The sequence below is a fragment of the Salvelinus fontinalis genome, chromosome 13 (genome assembly GCF_029448725.1).
Source record: "Salvelinus fontinalis isolate EN_2023a chromosome 13, ASM2944872v1, whole genome shotgun sequence".
In the NCBI taxonomy this organism is placed as follows: domain Eukaryota; kingdom Metazoa; phylum Chordata; class Actinopteri; order Salmoniformes; family Salmonidae; genus Salvelinus; species Salvelinus fontinalis.
In genome coordinates, this window is record NC_074677.1 from 32,472,990 (window position 1) to 32,493,609 (window position 20,620).

Consider the following 20,620-nt stretch of genomic DNA (forward strand, 5'->3'; position numbering starts at 1 on the left):
TAACAAGCTTTACAGTTTCCTGCACCTCGAGGTCTGATGAAGTAAAGGTCTGGTTGTCACGTTCCTGACCTGTTTTCCATTGTTTTTGTATGTGTTTAGTTGGTCAGGGTGTGAGTTGGGGTGGGCATTCTATGTTATGTGTTTCTATGTTGGGTTAAATGTGTTGCCTGATATGGTTCTCAATTAGAGGCAGGTGTTTGACGTTTCCTCTGATTGAGAACCATATTAAGGTAGGCTGTTCTCACTGTTTGTTTGTGGGTGATTGTTTCCGTGTCTGTGTTTGTTGCACCACACGGTACTGTATCGGTTTATGCATTTCGTTTATTTGTTTTGTAAGTCAGTTTCATTATAATAAATCATTATGAACCCTAACCACTCTGCGTATTGGTCCGATCCGTCTAGCCTCTCCTCGTCCGAGGAGGAGGAAGAATATGACGATAGCCGTTACAGAAACACCCACCCCAAAAGGATCAAGCAGAGTGGTAACAGAAAGCAACAGCGATCGCAGGATTTCTGGACATGGGAGGAAATATTGGACGGTAAAGGTCCATGGGCACAGCCAGGAGAATATCGCCGCCCCAAAGCTGAGCTGGAGGCAGCGAAAGCAGAGAGGCGGCGTTTTGAGGAGCTAGCCCGGAAGCAGGAGAAGGATCTGGGCTACACTACGTGGGAGGAGATCGACAGGTGGGCGTTCGACCCAAGGAGAGTGCCGGAGCCCGTCTGGGATTCTCTGGCGCAGTGTGAGGAGGGATACCGGCGAATGGAGGCAGCACGACGATGCGGTAGGAAGCCTGTTAGTCAAGGCCAAACATTTCTTGGGGGGGGATAAAGGGTAGTGTGGCAAAGTCAGGTAGGAGACCTGCGCCAACTTCCCGATCTTACCGTGGAGAGCGAGAGTACGGGCAGACACCGTGTTATGCGGTAGAGCGCACGGTGTCTCCTGTACGTGCGCATAGCCCAGTGCGGGTTATTCCACCTCCCCGCACTGGCAGGGCTAGATTGAGTATTGAGCCGGATGTCATGAAGCCGGCCCAACGCATCTGGCCTCCAGTGCGTCTCCTCGGGCCAGCATACATGGCACCAGCCTTACGCATGGTGTCCCCGGTTCGCCTACATAGCCCAGTGCGGGTTATTCCACCTCCCCGCACTGGTCGGGCTACGGGGAGCATACAACCAGTGCGGGGGCCCCGTGTAGCTCAGTTGGTAGAGCATGGCGCTTGCAACGCCAGGGTTGTGGGTTCGATTCCCACGGGGGGCCAGTACAAAAAAAGTATGAATGTATGTACTTGTAAGTCGCTCTGGATAAGAGTGTCTGCTAAATGACTTAAATGTAAATGTAAATGTAAGGTTGGACAGGCTCAGTGCTCAAGGGAGCCAGTACGCCTGCATGGTCCGGTATATCCGGCGCCACCTCCCCGCCCCAGCCCAGTACCACCAGTGCTTGCACCACGCACCAGGCTTCCTGTGCGTCTCCAGAGCCCTGTTCCTCCTCCACGCACTAGCCCTATGGTGCGTGTCTCCAGCCCATTAACACCAGTGCCTACACCACCTACCAAGCCTCCTGTGCGTCTCCAGAGTCCTGTGCGTCCTGTTGCTGCTCCCCGCACTAGCCTGAAGGTGCGTGTCCTTAGCCCGGTACCTCCAGTTCCGGCACCACGCACCAGGCCTACAGTGCGCCTCAGCCGGCCAGAGTCTGCCGTCTGCCCAGCGGCGCCTGAACTGCCCGTCTGCCCAGCGGCGCCTGAACTGCCCGTCTGCCCAACGCCTTCTGAGCTGTCCGTCTGCCAAGCGCCGCCTGAACTGCCCGTCTGTACTGAGCCTTCAAAGCCGCCCCTCTGTACTGAGCCTGCAAAGCCGCCCGTCTGTACTGAGCCTTCAAAGCCGCCCGTCTGTACTGAGCCTTCAAAGCCGCCCGTCTGTACTGAGCCTTCAGAGCCGTCTGCCAGACAAGAGCCGCTAGAGCCGTCCGCCAGACAGGAGCCGCTAGAGCCGTCCGCCAGACAGGAGCCGCTAGAGCCTTCCGCCAGACAGGAGCCGCCAGAGCCTTCCGCCAGACAGGAGCCGCCAGAGCCTTCCGCCAGACAGGAGCAGCCAGAGCCTTCCGCCAGACAGGAGCAGCCAGAGCCTTCCGCCAGACAGGAGCAGCCAGAGCCGTCAGCCAGCCATGAGCAGCCAGAGCCGTCAGCCAGCCATGATCAGCCAGAGCCGTCAGCCAGCCATGAGCAGCCAGAGCCGTCAGCCAGCCATGAGCAGCCACAGCCGTCAGCCAGCCATGAGCAGCCACAGCCGTCAGCTAGCCATGAGCAGCCAGAGCCGTCAGCTAGCCATGAGCAGCCAGAGCCGTCAGCTAGCCATGAGCAGCCAGAGCCGCCAGCCAGCCAGGATCCGCCAGAGCCAGCCAGACAGGATCCGTCAGAGCCAGCCAGACAGGATCCGTCAGAGCCAGCCAGACAGGATCTGCCAGCCAGTCCGGTGCTGCCCCTCAGTCCGGAGCTGCCCCTCATTCCGGTGTTGCCCCTCAGTCCGGTGCTGCCCCTTAATCCAGTGGGGTTAAATTGGAGGGTGGCCATTTGGAGGAGGCTACGGAAGCGGGGATTGACTATGGTGGGGTGAGGACCACGTCCGGAGCCGGAGCCGCCACCGTGGACAGATGCCCACCCAGACACTCCCCTAGACTTTGGTTGTGCGTCCGGAGTTCGCACCTTGAGGGGGGGGTTCTGTCACGTTCCTGACCTGTTTTCCATTGTTTTTGTACGTGTTTAGTTGGTCAGGGCATGAGTTGCGGTGGGCATTCTATGTTATGTGTTTCTATGTTGGGTTAAATGTGTTGCCTGATATGGTTCTCAATTAGAGGCAGGTGTTTGACATTTCCTCTGATTGAGAACCATATTAAGGTAGGCTGTTCTCACTGTTTGTTTGTGGGTGATTGTTTCCGTGTCTGTGTTTGTTGCACCACATGGTACTGTATCGGTTTATGCACTTCGTTTATTTGTTTTGTAAGTCAGTTTCAGTTTCGTTATAATAAATCATTATGAACCCTAACCACTCTGCGTATTGGTCCGATCCGTCTCGCCTCTCCTCGTCCGAGGAGGAGGAAGAATATGACGATAGCCGTTACACTGGTAAAGGGAAAACAACCTTTGCTTGTGTCCCCACAATGGCACTGCATGGGGACAATGACAAAGATCTTCCATGCATTAGACTAATTTGCGATAGTACATTGTGAATTTAAATGTGTACAGGCAACGGCAAAACTAATGGCTTGTTTATATTGATCCATCATGGATATTTGTAGTTGAAAGGATAAATTAAATAAACAGCAAATTCAGATTTATTGGCTGCAGAGATAGAGCAGTGCTTGTTTTATCACCTAATGTCCTCTGCAAACCACATGTAATTCATTGGAATACTCTTGATCGTGAAAATATAATATTTGTCACTGAAATATAAAAATGGATGAAGGTTTTCATATGCAGTGCTTTAGACTGCGAAAAATTTAAGGAACCTCTAAGGAACCAAAACATTTTTAATTCCTAACTCAAAGGTCCAATTGGTAGTATGCATGCCCTGTAACATTGCAGTTTGTCACATCAAGGTTAGTATGATTGCATTTGACAAAGGTTGTTTCAGCTGTTGTAATTTATTGAGATTCCCAAAGTCATGTCATATCGATCGAAATATGCACAGCCATACCGAAATATGTGAAATGTTTTCCCCAATGCCCCAGAATCACATATGTCCACAATGGACTCCAACATAATGCAGGAGTGTGTGTGTGCAGTTGTATTCTATTGATGAGCTGTCTGTGTCTCCCCTCACAGTTTGACGTACGATGTGTTTGTGCTTTATCTTTGTGCTACCTTGATTCTCTTTGATTTCCCTCAAGCCTCATGTCTTAGTCCTTGTCGTGTACTGGTCTCTAAATGCTTGCTTATGGGTTCCATTTGTTTTCTCCCTCCCTCCCGCCCCCATTTCTCCTTTTTTTGCATGCCACCTGTTCCCTTCCTCCCTCCACCACCACCACTGCTCCTCCGCTTCGCTCCTCTCCTTCGCCCTCGTGTGCTCAGACACTACGCCCAGCGCTGAACCCGCAGCTCACGGTTGGTATCTCTTCCCTCCTCTTTTTCTTCTGCCCACCACAGCATGCCCCACCACAGCATGGCACCTGATTACCAGCGCTGTTTTAATGTCTTGCTCTCCTTTGATTATTCTACTGTACTCTCTGCCACTACATGAAAAGATGACTTGCTATGGTTTCATTCGTCTGTCTCTGCTTGTTTGTCTATATGTATGTTTTTCTGTCTGTTTTTACATCTATTGCTCAATCCCAAAACATCACCTTGCCCCTACACACTTGTGTAGATCTGAAAGAATCGGAAAGGTATAGCCAATATGGTATTAGCTCCATCTTGCCCTTTGATAGGCTAGGTGGAATTTTGACAGCATTGCTGATACATTTTATGTAGGCCAAATTCCCCTATAAGAGAGGAGTTGGGGGTCAATTTGGGGTTGGGCATTTGTATGACAAGCCTGCTGGTCCGTTTAGCCAGTTTGTGCTTTTAGATAACTCCTCTATGTGTTCGTAGCTTGTTATGCCAAACCTGTATGCCATGACAATGAGAGAAGAGTTAGCTACATCACATAAATGGGACCAGGCTATCGTATGACTATCCATCCTTTTTTCTGTCTGTCTTCCTGTCTTTCCGTCTGTCTTTCTGGCCATCAGTGTTAGAAACCCTCGCTGGTTCACCTTAAATCCAAAATCACCCCATTTGGGTTTCTTTAATCAAAATGCCCACTCGTAATCTCCATGAGGGTGCATACTTCCTTGTTGAAGTATGCCTTAAGTGTCCTCATTTTGCACCCAAAAGTAATAAATAATAACCCGCCTCAAATAATTTGTTCATCAATTTAAATGATGTGTCTGGTTTCTTAATTAAGGTGATACATCACAAACCTTTAGCTACCACTCAGGTACTCAGACAGCGTAGTTCAGTTTGACAGACAATTACCACTTTGTTTCCGTCCACATAAGGCACAAACAGCAAACTTTTCACAGAGCTCAGAAGGCAAGGCAATTTTGTATTCGGCAAAAAATACACTAACACTGACTGGTGTTTTTTGGAAGAAAACTCCCCTTATAACCCTCGGTGTAACGTCCGTCGTTGAACGAATGAGACCAAAGCGCAGCGTGGAAAGTGTTCATGATATTTATTTTTAAAAAACACTCAAACAAAATAACCAATGTGAAAACGAAAGCGCACAGTTCTGTAAGGCAAATAAAACTATACAGAAAACAAGATCCCACAAAACCCCAGAAGAAAATGACAACTTATATATGATCCCCAATCAGAGACAACGATAGACAGCTGCCTCTGATTGGGAACCACACTCGTCCAAAACAAATAAATAGAAAACATAGATTTTCCCACCCGAGTCACATCCTGACCTAACCAAACATAGAGAATAATAAGGTCAGGGTGTGACATTCGGAGCGCATATGAATTATACATAGGAATGTACAACCTCAAGTTCATGTATTTTTAGGCACCTGTGTTGATACATCTCTCCTGTGATTATGTAGGCTAATATCTACGTAGGCTATTATGTTAATTAAACCCTTGGCCTTCATCACATTCTATCAGCTAATCCCCATTGGCTCAGAACACTCAACTCAGATCACGAGCTGTTGCTGCAGAGTTCTGACAAATATTAACCAATATTAACGGACACCAGCTAAATTTCTGTGGTCTGAAGGGATAGGTTCCTTCTATGAATTTTATTTATGTGATTGAAATGACACCCACCCTTTATTCAAGATTATGCTCAGGTTATGTAAATTAGGGTTTAAGCATATGTGAAAGCGAACGTTTTTAGATAATTTATATCAAACTCAACCGTTAATCTTTTCCAGTGAAAAAGTTTTAAAGTATTTACTAAAATAAACTGAAGTAAAAAATATATTAATAATATTAACAACAAATTATTAAGGAGCAACAATAAAATAACAGTAGCGAGGCTATATACAGGGGGTACCGGTACAGAGTCAATGTGTGGGTGCACCGGTTAGACAAGGTAATTGAGGTGATATACACATCATGTTAGCTAGCTGGCCAGACATCTAACGTCAGCTAACATTAGCTAGCTAACAGCAAGCTATAACTTGGGGTCTTTTGTTTAGACATGCCACTTTAACGTTAGCTAGCTATCTAAACAATGAACTATAATCCCAATCCATAGAGTACTAGCAATACAAACCGATTGTCATTGCTAGCTAAAGTTAACCAAATAGGTTCAATGTTAGCTAGCAAGCCATCCATCGAACTTCAGCTAGCTAGCTAACAGCAAGCTTAAATTTACAATGAAAACAACTTCCTGACAAAATTAGAAACGTATAATATCTGAAACTGTAGCTAGCTTCACGGCAGACTGCAACCCCTTTCATTAAATAAGACGCCCTGTGTCATTTTCGTTTAATTTGCACAGAAATTCCACTGATTTCAAAACTCGGTCAACTTCTTCCGTGACAACAACACTGTTGATTGCCGTTTCTTCCCCATCACTGTCATCAGAAGACTACAATGTCTTCTTCAAAAAAAATTTTTTTACCTAAATCGGAACTTCCTCATCGTCTGATTCGTTTTCAGAGTCGGAGAGTGTCAGCATGGCACGATCGTTCTCCAGAAAGTATCACAACTGATAAATTTAGGGCAGCAAAGTTATTGAGAGCAGAAGCAACATATTTGCAGTTCTCCATGGCTAACGTTATATTTTTTGAAAAAACTACAGTAGAATGGATTGTTTACGTATAACGAGCAGCTCATTTTATAGACACGATGCTACACCGCAGAACAATCTGAAACTCATCTCTTTGCATGTCCAGCCCACTCATTATCTCAGTTAATCATGGATAGCGGGAAAACCAACTAGGCTCGTAATTTAACAATTTATTCGTATTTACAGATGGCATAAAAGTTTGTTATTAAGGCACATGAGGGTTCACTTGTTCGAGAAGGCATTTCTGCCAAACAATGCATTTTGATTTGAAAAAATAGTTTACCTCCAAATGGCTCTCCTGTGAAGTCGTGACTTGCGACATTATGCCTAGTTTCCTGAAACGGGTCACAAATGGTAGTCCCACTAAGCGCAAACCAGATGAAATGGTGTATCGCTGCAGAATACTGTAGTAGCCATGCTGGTTAAGTGTGCCTTGAATTCTAAATATATCACTGACAGTGTCACCGGCAAAGCACCCCCACACTATCACACCTCCTCATCCATGCTTCGCGGTGGGAACCATCCGTTCCCCTACTCTGCGTCTCACAAGGACACGGCGGTTGGAACCAAAAATGGAACCAAAACCAAAGGACTGATTTCCACCGGTCTAATGTCCTTTGCTTGTGTTTCTTGGCCCAAGCAAGTCTCTTCTTATTGGTGTCCTTTAGTAGGGGTTTCTTTGCAGCAATTCGACCATGAAGGCCTGATTCAGGCAGTCGCCTCTGAATAGTTGATGTTGAGATGTCTATTAACTCTGTGAAGCATTTATTTTGGCTGCAATCTGAGATGCAGTTTGTTAACTTCATGTTTAAAGTATCCATATATTTCTGTTATTATAGTGCTATCACCCTGTTATTAGTACGCCTGTGCGGTAGTTTCACTGTTGATGGACCTGACCTGAGTGCAATGGCAACCATGTACTGTGGAAATACGGTTTAGTAAACGCTGTTAAACTGGAACCTATTTGTTGTGTCATGTTAAGTTAACACAATTAACTCTGGGTCTTCATTTCCTGTGGCGGTCCTCAGGAGAGACAGTTTCATCGTAGTGCTTGATGGTTTTTTGCGACTGCACTTGAAGAAGCTTTCAAAGTTCTTGAAATGTTCCACATTAACTGATCTTCATGTCTTAATGTAATGATGGACTGTCATTTCTCTTTGCTTATTTGAGCTGTTCTTGTCATAATATGGACTTGGTCTTTTACCAAATACGGTTATCTTCAGTATACTACTTTTGACTGGTACTGTATGTGTACATGTAAAGCTATTCTGGGAAAGTAGGGGGGGGGGGGTATGGTATTGTATACACACACACAATTAATCTAATTTCTTAAAATTCTTAAAATATTGCCAAGTTTGGTGTGAAATGTGTTTTAATGTAAAATGTCAAGCAGATTTATTTCACTGAATCAATGTTTGTGACCTGTAAGACCTGTGCATCTCTCTCTTGGTTCTGAGAATAACATTACGGCTTTTCTTTATCGGCGAGATAGAAAATATTGATTAACCTGTGTTTTTGCAACTCTGTTCAGAAACTTGTTCAGAAAATTCTTTCAGTGGTCTAAAAAAAGATTTTAGTCACAAAGACGCCAACAAAATACAAAGACGCCAACAAAACACGTTTCACACAGGTCGCTGTGAAATATTAGTCTGTTACAGAAGTATTACACATTTGTGTTCTATCATTGCAAAATGTGTTCTTGTTGTTTTGGTGCCCTTTCACTGTTTTGGAGATGTTTCTCCTCTCTAATAACAGTGTATTTTTTGCCTATTGCAACAAGCTGTTACAAAAATAAGAAAGATACTGCAGTGAACCAGGAAGTCAGTGAAGATTAACCAGTACATTACCACCAAAGAAAAGCAGTTCCATTTGTGTATTTATGCTACATTGTTGCATCATCCCCTTTGTCAGAAGTTCTTCACTGTAGCTGACACTCTATTCAGTTTTTGGGGTTACCTCAGGAATATGAATTGCAGTGCAGGGCCAGAAGAAGCATTGCTCTTCGGGTGAGATAGATCAAACCCTTATCAGCACGTCAGCCTCACTGTCAGACAGCACTTCTATCGCCACACACTGGTACCAAGGGTATTAATGGCATTTCCTTTACCTGATCCACGTGTATTTAATGTCATACTGTGCCAGAGGCCACCCGGACTTTTTAAAATGTATGATTTATCAATAGCGTGTCAACTTGTGTGTTTTATATATATCAACTTGTGTCAACTTGTGTGTTTTATATATATGTCATAACAGCTGACATAACATGTCATAACCTGTCATACAATGGTCATAACACTGTCATGACACATATTTAGACCTGACAAATATTGTGTTATTTTATGGCTGGTTATGACACCTACATAGGAGTGTCAAACCTACCACACAAGGCAAAACATTCCATTACACCATAGCCTACTTCTCAACAGTATTTGTTTTTATGTAACATTTTCTGAAATTGACCATATTGAATTATAATTGTAATTGCGCACACATTGATGTCAGACATGCACCTACCCCAATTCTCTGTTGTTGATGACTGGGATGAATGCAGGAGCAGATTTCAGGGGCAGGCCAGGACACCCTCTTTTTGACTGGTGACTGACCTAAAGGAATGTACGTGATAGGCCAATCTGGTTTATATGATTTTGATGGTCATAATGCTTCTTGACAGTATCATAAAGTGTATTTTCTTAGTCCAAGTAAAGTGACACAGGATGGTCATAATACTTCTTGACAGTGTCATAAAGTGTAAAAACACAACTTTAAATAATTAATTACAACAACAACGTGGATTTAACTTCTCTAGGATAGGGGGCAGCATTTTCACGATTGGATGAAAAGCATACCGAAATTCAACTGCCAGCTACTCATCCCCAGAAAATAAGATATGCATATTGTTAGTAGATTTGGATAGAAAACACTCTGAAGTTTCTGAAAATGTTTGAATCATGTCTGTGAGTATAACATAACTTATTTAGCATGCGAAACCCCGAGGACAAACCATTCAGATTTTTTTTTTTTTTGAGGTCACTCTCTTTTCAATGGATTTTCATTGGGAATACAGATTTCTAATTGACCTTCTTGCAGTTCCTACCGCTTCCCCTGGATGTCAACAGTCTTTAGAAATTGGTTGAGGGTTTTTCCTTCGTGTAATGAAGAAGTACGGCCATCTTGATTGAGGGTCACTCGACGTGTCCTGTTTGTTAGAGGCGCATGACCAGAAGGCTAGCTACAGTTTGTTTTAATCCTGTATTGAACACAGATCATCCAGTCTTCAATTTTAACGATTATTTACATTAAAAAATACCTAAAGTTGTATTACAAAAGTAGTTTGAAATGTTTTGGCAAAGTTTACAGTTAACTTTTGAGATATTTTCTAGTCACGTTTCACAAGATGGAACCGGTGTTTTATTGGATCAAACGCGCCAAATAAATTGACATTTTGGATATATATCGATGGAATTAATCGAACAAAGGGACCATTTGTGATGTTTATGGGACATATTGGAGTGCCAACAACAGAAGGTCGTCAAAGGTAAGGCATGAATTATATTTTTATTTCTGCGTTTTGTGTCGCGCCTGCAGGGTTGAAATATGATTCTTTCTGTTTACTGTGGTGCTATCCTCAGATAATATAATTGTTTGCTTTTGCCGAAAAGCCTATTTGAATTCTGACATGTTGGCTGGATTCACAACCAGTGTAGCTTTAATTTGGTATATTTCATGTGTGATTTAATGAAAGTTTGATTTTTATAGTCATTTATTTGAAAATGGCGCTCTGCAGAGACAGTAGCGTCCCGCCTAAACTCAGATTTTTGGATATAAATATGAACTTTACCGATCAAAACATACATGTATTGTGTGTTTACATGTATGAAGTCCTATGAGTGTCATCTGATGAAGATCATCAAAGGTTAGTGATTAATTATATCTCTATTTCTGCTTTTTGTTACTCCTCTCTGTGGCTGGAAAAATGGCTGTGTTTTTCTGTGGCTATGTACTGACCTAACATAATCGTTTGGTGTGCTTTCGCCGTAAATCCTTTTTGAAATCAGACATGTTGGCTGGATTCACAACAAGCGTAGCTTTAATTTGGTGTCTTTCATGTGTGATTTCATGAAAGTTACATTTTTATAGTAATATATTTGAATTTGGCGCTCTGCATTTTTACTGGCTTTTGGCAAGATATCCCAGAGAAGTTAAGAAACAAACGTTCAATCGAAAGGAAACTTCTTGGCAGGGGAAAAAATAACATTTTAATACATGTGGGTTTTGACACTTTTGTAGCTGTCATAAAAAAAAAACATTAAAAAAACACAGGTGTAAATATATGGGTAATGGCAGTGTTATGACCATATTATGACAGGTTATGTCATCTGTTATGACATATTATGACATGGTTATGACGCTAGATGTCAAGTAAAGTGTTACCATTGTGTTATTGTGTTAAAGTGTTATTTTATGATAAATTACGTTGGCATTTTCTCTCTTCGAAAAGTGCATCCGCTCTCTTCCTCTGTTAGAATGGAGAAGTCTGGTGACTTTTTATTCTAAGAATCCCATTCATTTGGTCTGCTGCCCCGTGTTTTCTCTTTCTCTCCCTCGCTCCCTCTGTGGATGCATTCAGGCATGGTCCCTCGTTCTCTCTGTTCATTTCCAAAGAGGATGATTGAACACACTTCACTTCATTCTGTCATTTCATCATCCCTTGTTCAGGGTGGCAAAGCCAACACATTTCGCTCCGGCTTCGGCAAACATGAGCCTAGCGTGTCCAGGCCAGTTGGTTAATGATGTGCCTTAAGTAGTTGGATTGCAAAAAATATAGATCTACAATAAGCCAGCCAGTGCCGGTGTTCAGATCACTACACAGATCAAGGCAGAAGGAGGGTTGGTGGCAGGGCAATAATGTTTCACCTCATTGTCGAAGTAATGCAATTGAATTTCAAGGACCACTTGTTTTTTGGTGGGTGGTTGTGTGTGTCAATTTCATGCATGACATTTAGGAGTACATGATTTTGGTCGTTGTCCTACCTTGTTTTTCATGCTTAAATTACCTCAAGGCCAGTAAATACCTGCTCACCATTGCCCAATGTGTAGCTGAGGGCCCTGTGCTTTTCTGAATGCTATTCAGAATGAATTTCATTCATATTCCTGAAGCTGTCGCTAAGTCACCCCCAACAATACAACTCCTGAAGAAAACTTCCTGCTATCCTCAAAAAAAAAGACATTTGCATCTTGGGAACATTAAGCAACATCTTATTTGCATCTCTCCCTCTCTCTTTCCCCCTTCTCTCTCTCTGTCTCCCCTCGTAAAGTAACCTAAGCCTCTGTTTGACATGAGCTGAGCCTCCGCTGATGCGCGCCTGTTTTACATGCCGAGAGTGCCAGTGCTAGCTAACTACCTCATGCCTCATCCTCTCTCCCCCGAAAGCTGTTGCCATGGTGATGCCCCTGCTTGTTGTTGCAGATAGAAGCTGGCGTTATTGAACATCTTGTTTCAAGAACCCCCCCACCACACATACACACACACACCTTCCAATTGGAATGTTTCTCCCAAATGCGAGGGTGAAGTAGAAGAAATGATGGACACATCCCAAAAAAGTCAGGGCAACAGAGAGATGACTTGCTGAGTCAGTGTTTTAGCCCGTTTCATCCATATGAATAGCCTAGCTTAGCCCAGGTGTGTGAGGAGAGAGAGATGGGATTAGACTTGCCCCGACTTTTTTGTCTCTAATGAGCGCACCACACCAGAGATTGACAGTGCAGATATGGTGACTGATTTCCCCATGCATAGAGATGAAGTTGACTGCAGTGCTGTTGTTGCTGTCCTTTCCACAACAGAATGTAAAGCATTCTATAGCATGTACGGCTGGCCTATGGACTACCTTAGACATTTTCAGTGTAACCTGTTGTTGCACTGTAAAATGTATTACATAAGTATTTCATACATCACGCTCTGCTTAGTGCTACCCTTGAGAGCCCCTGTTTGGGTTGGCGTGGGGGCTACATCTCTACAGAATCTTCTGCTCTTATCAACATTTTATTTTTGGAAAGGGCATAGTCGGACGTCTGTTCCATTAGTTGATGGCGAGCTCTGCCCTCTATGTGGAGAGGTGAGCGCGCTCGAAAGGACACCCCTGCCAACGTGCCTGTGAGGGCGGCGTGTGAGAGGAGTAGGGGATAATTGAAGTAGGCCCAGGAAGCCCCTGAACGACGGCAGGAAGACGGCAGGATAATGGCCATTTTGCTCCCAGCTGGAACTGTGGCAGGTGAAGCGAAAGACTTATCTTTTCTCTTTAATACGGAACAGAGTTTGACAGGATTTATTTGGATGCCATAAAAAATGAGATCTGGTCATTAAATGATGGGAACACAAGTCGTTGCGAGACATACACAAGTCGTTGCGAGACATACACAAGTCGTTGCGAGACATACACAAGTCGTTGCGAGACATACACAAGTCGTTGCGAGACATACACAAGTCGTTGCGAGACATACACAAGTCGTTGCGAGACATACACAAGTCGTTGCGAGACATACACAAGTCGTTGCGAGACATACACAAGTCGTTGCGAGACATCCCACTTCTGATTTTTTCCCCCCCTGGTGTGTTTATTCTTTTGGTCTCTCGGAGTTGTCAGGGTTTTCATTGATTCCTTGATTACTGCCTTAATGAGTCCACTGACTTTGGAAGTCATGCTTACTGGCAGGGGAAGAGGTGGGAGAAACTATGTGTGAACACAGAATGCTTGTAAATGGCATGTATGTCTGAGAGCTGTTTCGCTTTATGCGTGTTGTCTGTGTGGACATTGATAGTATACGAATGTGTGGGTTTAGGTGCATTTGTGTTAATGATTTTTGGTGTGTGTCTTTAGCACGTGGTGTGTCTGTGAGCCTGCCACTCCATTCCTGGAAGGCCACCTGTGGGGCTCTCTCAGGTTAGGCACATATGCTGCAGTAATTAGCCAGGAGACTTAAAAACCATTAAGGCAGACAACCAAAAGGGGACTCTCTTCCTCTCCCACTCTAACTCATCCTCGGTTGACAGTTAAGTGGACCCCCAAGGGGCCGTCTGGGGCTTGGACTCCCTGCCGTTTGGCGGGAAGTGAGAATCAATGGTGGTGGTTGCTGGCAACAGGGCAAGCTCTAGCCCTTCAGTTGAGCCATTTTCTTCAATTATTCTTCCATTTTTCTTTCTGTGACCCAGTTTAGAAATTTTGTTTAAAATGGCGGAGTTACAATTTGTATTTCTCTGGCAATGATTCTTAGCCTGCAGTTTTTTTTGTTTCAGTCGCATGGTGTGAAGATTTGATTTGGCCTCTCAAAGAAAATGTATTTCCAAATCTGCCTTAATTTGTTTTGTTTGATCTTAAGATTTATATTGCAAAGAAATTATGCACATTCTGATTGTCGTAAGCCTTTTAAAGCAACGGTACAATGACTGACTGAAAAATGAACCGATCTGTGGAATAGCAGATATGAGAGCAGAGACCCCTTTGAGATGAGGTTTTTGGATTAGAGATCACCTCTTCTGAACACTGTACTCAGTCTGCTATAAAGGGTTCCATTATCACTGCGTGCTTTGTGAACAAGAAAGCTCTGCCAGATTGCGCCGTGTATCCTCAAAAAGGGACAGAAAATCACCCCAAAACCTGACAATGTCAGCTCACAGTGGCCTACAGCTAGGAAATGAAACCCTGCTAGGCCAACATTCATTCATTATCACATTTTATTCTCTCCACCTGTTTTCCCTGCTTTTTGTGGAGGTTTCATTGTCCAACTCAAAGCCATCAACCAGCTGTACGCCGGCCACCACCGCGCTGAGGCAAAGGTGGCGGCTGTCAAATCGAACCTCCCTGTATGCTCGTCGGTGAGGGTCGACTGCTTCCTTGGCAGCCAGGGACAAGAATGAGCCCTTATCCCTCTGCTCTTGAGAAATGGGCCCTGCTCGCCCGAGGCTTTGCACCATTCCCTGGAACAGACATCTTATCCCTGGATTAGCCCTTACAATCCTCACTTCCCCTGGCTCTTGCACAATGGGCAAACTCTGGTCGCCAGTGTTGTCTTGTGGTGTTAACACAGATTTACATATGCAACACAGTGGGATGGGGGGGCATCTATATGTGGACACACTAAGAAAATAAGCAACATCCAATTTCAACCAAGCCCTGCCACAACGTCCATCCCTAATTCTTCACATGCCACAGGATATTGTGCCTTTCCTTATTTTTATTTTTTTACAACTACATTGAAGTGGCAGAAATTTAATGGGGTGGTTTGTTTGTCTGATACAAGGAGTCCTCAGGCATCCTCTGTCAAGCTAAAAATATATTTGGTTTAACCGGCTTGTAAAGGTTGCCCTCCTCTCCCTCCCCTTCCTCCGTGCCACACCGGCGGCCCACTCCTGTCCGCCCCTCGCTACTGTAAATATAAATCTTGGGGAGTTTGTCGGCCGGCACGGTAATGACAAGGCTCCAGGCAGCTTGGTGACAGCGAGGGGGGGGATTGGAGAGGGGATGATAAACAGACGGGAGAGGAGAAGAAAGGGCAAACGGCGAAGCGAAAGCAGTTATTGCTCCGCTGTTCTGTTCTTTTTTTCTGCCTCCTATCAATGTGGCTAGTGGTGTATCTATGAGACGAGCTGCGGAGTCTCTGGACTTGGCGAGTCCCCTGAACATTTTGACAAACTCAAGAGGCCGCTGGGATACATTAGGATGTGGTTATGGAGAGAACCATGACCTAGTTCTAACTCAAACTTCCTGAGTTTGTAGCTCATAGACTTGAATGTCAGTTATGTTTGGTCTATTTTTCAAAGTCCATGATTATATCAAAGTCTCAATTAGGTTTTAAAATGGTTGCCAAGATACCATAGAGAGCTCCATTTAAAACATCCAAATGTATGTAGGTCTTTCCTAAGACGTCCAACTCAGAGAACCTGGTTCAATACCGCAATGAGAGGAATACTTTTTCTTTCATTCAAATCTTGACCCCAAACTCAGTGAATGGAGAGGAGACTTCATGGAGTAGCATGGAACCCAATTTATCATTCATTTTGTGCATAATGGCTGTACAGGCAGTGGAAAAACAACAAAAGACTTGGTATTAATTGACATTATTTTCACCTTTCCCCACTGTCCCCGTATCTCATAATAGAGAAGCCTTAATCATGACCTAATAATACTCTTCCATGGATTGAAACGGCTTTTGGAGAGATGTCATGCCTTCCACCTATCAGTCTACCGTTACCATGGCACCCAGATTAAATGTATTAACTAAACAATTAAGATCGAAATGGCAGCGCTATCCCAGATCATGATTTGGAAATTAAATTATGACTTTGAGGTTGTTGTTTTTTTCTCTATTCAAACTGACCAAAGCTGTGTTTTTGAAGTAATTAGATTGTTTATATGTTTAACTGAAAACGCTTTCAAAGCAACGCCAGAGGTTCTCTGCTGAGGAAATGTTGTGGAAATGGAATTGAATAGAGCAGGGCTGTGGTCTTCAGTAGGCCACGCCTCAGTGTAATCGCTAATTAGAATCATTGTTTGTCTTTTTCTAAAAGGAGACACTCCTCTATCTGGAACACACATCTCAAATAGGTAGTTGTTATCGAAAATAAACACTATATTTATACACTTTCCTTGATGCTTTCTCTTCTGTGAAGGTAAAAACAGGACAGTTTTACCTCTCTTAAAATTGTGTTTCCCAGTGTTTTAAGAAATTCACTCTAAAGAATCTAACCATCCAACCAATTCAGTTTTGGCACACAATCATCTGACTGTCTGTCAACTTGTACAGGTTCTTTCTTACAAGTTAAACAAGCAGTTACCAAAGTCTAGTCACACACATTCTGTCTCAAAAGGCTTCTTGACTTGCATTAAGCTGAGGTACTTTATTTACAAGCAAACTAACGCATTATCCAGGAGGCAAAATATTAAATTGACATCATTAAATTTGCTCGATGGACTTTTAAATTACACGTACTGACAGCAGGGCCAGTGCAGTAGTGATGCAGGTATATCTAGTGAGGCTATGCAATAACACATGTAGTATATGTAGTTATGAATGTAGTTTTGTATGGCACCCACCTGCTGGATGCTTCTGTCTTTTGATTTTCTTCCTATCTGCAGGCAGCACACAGCCGCACCACTGCAATCACTGCAATCATGCTTAATTACCAGATTAGAAGATCCAATTAGCAGATCTCCTGTCTTTCAGATCAAGCCACTGCCAACACATCCTTTGAAATTAGATACTTTTGGTGCCCCCCAGGGGTTGGCATTGCTCCGCTTCAAATTGATCGTACTCCCGAAATGGCAATGTGCTTGTTTGGCGTGTGGACAATTGTTTCCGTACGCTCTTGGATGTTTTGATTTATATTTCAGAGAATGTGTAAAGAGACGCATGGTTTGGATAAATGTGTTTGGGCAAGTTGCACACAGGTTTAATTCACTATTCCTTCTTGAACTGCCTCTGACTTTACCATACACATACTAAAATGGTGGTACTTAAAGGAGATACATACAACCCTCATCCTCATCCCCTCCCCCGCAACCTCCTTAAGTTTAACTTTTGAGTCTTTAACTTTCAGTTTTGTCCACCAGCTTCAAACTGCTGAAAATACAAAATTGTTTGTTATTTTAAAGATATTTAAAAGTGATTTTGATGCTACAATGATTCTCTACGCTTGCTTGTTTTGTCACATAAACTGAAATGCATAATTTTAGCAACCAGATAATGGTGGTAAGTGGTAAGTAGTAAGTGTTCATCATTAGATTTATTAAACAGAGAACACTAAACAAAAATAACAAAGGAGAATGAAACGCAACAGTTCTGTCAGGTGACATAAACACAGAACAGAAAATATAATCACCCACAACACACAATGACAAACAGGCTACCTAAATATGGATCCCAATCAGAGACAACGACTGACACCTGCCTCTGATTGAGAACCATACTAGGCCAAACACATAGAAATAGAACAATAGAACAAAACATAGAAAAAACAACATAGAATGCCCACCCCAACTCACGCCCTGACCAAACTAAAATAAAGACATAACAAAGGAACTAAGGTCAGAACGTAACATTACCCCCCCCAAAGGTGCGGACTCTGGCCTCAAAACCTGAACCTATAGGGGAGGGTCTGGGTGGGCATTTACCGCGGTGGCGGCTCTGGAGCGGGACGAGGACCCCACTCCACCATAGTCTCGGCCCACTTCTGTGACACCTTAGGAGCGGCGACCCTCATCACTGACCCTGGATTGGAGACCCTAGTAAAGGGCACCACTGGACTGACGGGCGCCTCTGGACTGACGGGCGCCTCTGGACTGACGGGCGCCTCTGGACTGACGGGCGCCTCTGGACTGACGGGCGCCTCTGGATTGACGGGCGCCTCTGGACTGACGGGCGCCTCCGGACTGACGGGCGCCTCCGGACTGACGGGCGCCTCCGGACTGACGGGCGCCTCCGGACTGACGGGCGCCTCCGGACTGATGGGCGCCTCCGGCGGCTCCTGACTGAAGGGCGGCTCAGGCGGCTCCTGACTGAAGGGCGGCTCAGGCGGCTCCTGACAAGGGCGGCTCCTGACAAGGACGGCTCAGGCGGCTCCTGACTGAAGGGCGGCTCAGGCGGCTCCTGACTGAAGGGCGGCTCAGGTGGCTCCTGACTGAAGGGCGGCTCAGGACAGACGGGCGGCTCAGGACAGACGGGCGGCTCAGGACAGACGGGCGGCTCAGGACAGACGGGCGGCTCAGGACAGACGGGCGGCTCAGGACAGACGGGCGGCTCTGGCTTGGAGAGAGAACCTGGAGGGAGGAGACGGAGGGACAACCTGGTGCGTGGGGCTGCCACAGGACCCACCAGGCTGGGGAGACCTACAGGAGGCCTGGTGCTTGGAGGAGGCACCGGAAGGAACGGGCTGTGGGGGAGCACTGGAGCTTTGGTGCGCAGCCTTGGCACCACTCCCCCAGGCTGGATGACTACACTAGCCCGGACCCTCTAGAGTGCAGGCACAGGTTGAACCGGGCTGTGGGTGAGCACTGGAGATCTAGTGCATACTACGTGCACCTCTCCCTTAGGCTCAACTCCCACATTTGCCCGGCACGAGCGGAGCGCAGGCAGAGGACGCACTGCACCCTCCCAGCGCCCCGGAGACACAGCACGCAGAGCCGGAGCAGGATACCCTGGACCGAAACGGCATACCGGAGACCAGACACGCTGAGCAGGCACAATACTCCCTGGCTGGATGCCCACACTCGCATGACACTTTCGGGGGGCTGTCCTATAGCGCACCGGGCTATGGATGCGTACTGGCGACACCGTGCGCTTAACCGCATAACACGGTGCCTGACCAGTAACGCGCTGCTTACAATAAGCACGAGGAGTGGGCTCAGGTCTCAAACCTGACTCTGCCCCACTCCCCGTGTGCCCCCTCCCCAGGGGGGGCTGCCTCTCGTGCCTGTTGCGCTGCCGTGTTCTTGTCACCAACTCCATTCTCCTGTATTCCTCCTCGCACTGTTCCAGAGAATCCCAGGCGGGCTCCGGCACTCTCCCTGGATCGATCGACCACCTCTCTATTTCCTCCCAGGTTGTTACATAGTCCAGATTGCACTGCTCCAATTTACCACGCTGCTTGGTCCTTGGTGGGTGATTCTGTAACGCTCGTCGTTGGAATGAGGTGAGGACCAAAGCGCAGCGTGGTAAGTGTTCATCATTATATTTATTAAACAGAGAACACTAAACAAAGGAGAACGAAACGCAACAATTCTGTCAGGTGACATAAACACAGAACAGAAAATATAATCACCCACAACACACAATGACAAACAGGCTACCTAAATATGGCTCCCAATCAGAGACAACGACTGACACCTGCCTCTGATTGAGAACCATACTAGGCCAAACACATAGAAATAGAACAATAGAACAAAACATAGAAAAAACAACATAGAATGCCCACCCCAACTCACGCCCTGACCAAACTAAAATAAAGACATAACAAAGGAACTAAGGTCAGAACGTGACACATATCCTTAACCTTTATCGGCATATTGATGTTGGGTAAAACACTTCAGACCTTATACTACGGTTGGGGTTAATTCCTCAAATTACTAATTCCTCAAATTACTATACTACGGTTGGGGTTAATTCCTCATATTATTCCACAAATTATATTCTAATTCGATTCCCTCCCCTGTAAATTCCATTTAATTCAAATCAAATTCAGTCTTTGAATTTAGCGATAATTTAATTCCTTTGTTAGGTAAATTCCAATAATTAAATTCCCAATTCAATATTATTCCCAACAATTCTACAAATTTGAATTCAAATTCAATTCCCTCAGGCTTTCAGGCTGATCATGTCATTGTTCAGGCACTGGAAATCAAAATACAAGTTTAAATGATCTAAAACAAATCCTGCAGTATATTATTTATACTGAGCGCATTCATTCCATTTACTGAGAAATGTACAAATATAAAATTCCAAACATTAAATGTTTTTCCAGTTCAAACAGTCTAATTCCAATTGCGTAACTTGGAGATCATTGAAATTTTAATTGAATTCAATGTAAATTCTTCACTTCGTGAGTGAATTCAAGAATTCAATTGGAATTGACCCCAACCCTGCCTTATACTTTTAAGACCTGCTTAAGTATAAGACAATGAGAAGGATAGCACCATAAGAGAACATGCATATCAACATGCTGCTGTGTGTGATATACAAGATTGGCGTGGCATACTGCAGAGCTACAGTGGTTCCTCCTTTAAGTCCCGCGGTGTAAGCTCTCAACTTTTAGAGGTACCCAGCGTCACGGCTTCATTGCTCCAGACCACCACAA

The 20,620-nt window shown here is 44.7% G+C and overlaps 1 protein-coding gene and 1 non-coding gene across 6 annotated transcripts in view; both read left to right on the plus strand.

Moving 5' to 3' along the window:
* LOC129868440 (cell adhesion molecule 1-like) overlaps nucleotides 1-20,620 on the plus strand; it is a 542,438-nt gene that overhangs the window by 494,165 nt on the left and 27,653 nt on the right. For 3 of the 5 annotated variants that reach the window (XM_055942416.1, XM_055942418.1, XM_055942420.1), the window contains one exon: nucleotides 4,068-4,100. The exons of the other annotated variants lie outside the window; for them this stretch is intronic. In XM_055942416.1, the coding sequence (XP_055798391.1) occupies nucleotides 4,068-4,100 (33 nt within the window). The remainder of the gene's footprint in view (nucleotides 1-4,067; nucleotides 4,101-20,620) is intronic. 5 annotated transcript variants of the gene reach the window in all.
* trnaa-ugc (transfer RNA alanine (anticodon UGC)) lies at nucleotides 1,184-1,259 on the plus strand. The gene has a single exon. It is a non-coding gene; the product is annotated as a tRNA-Ala (tRNA).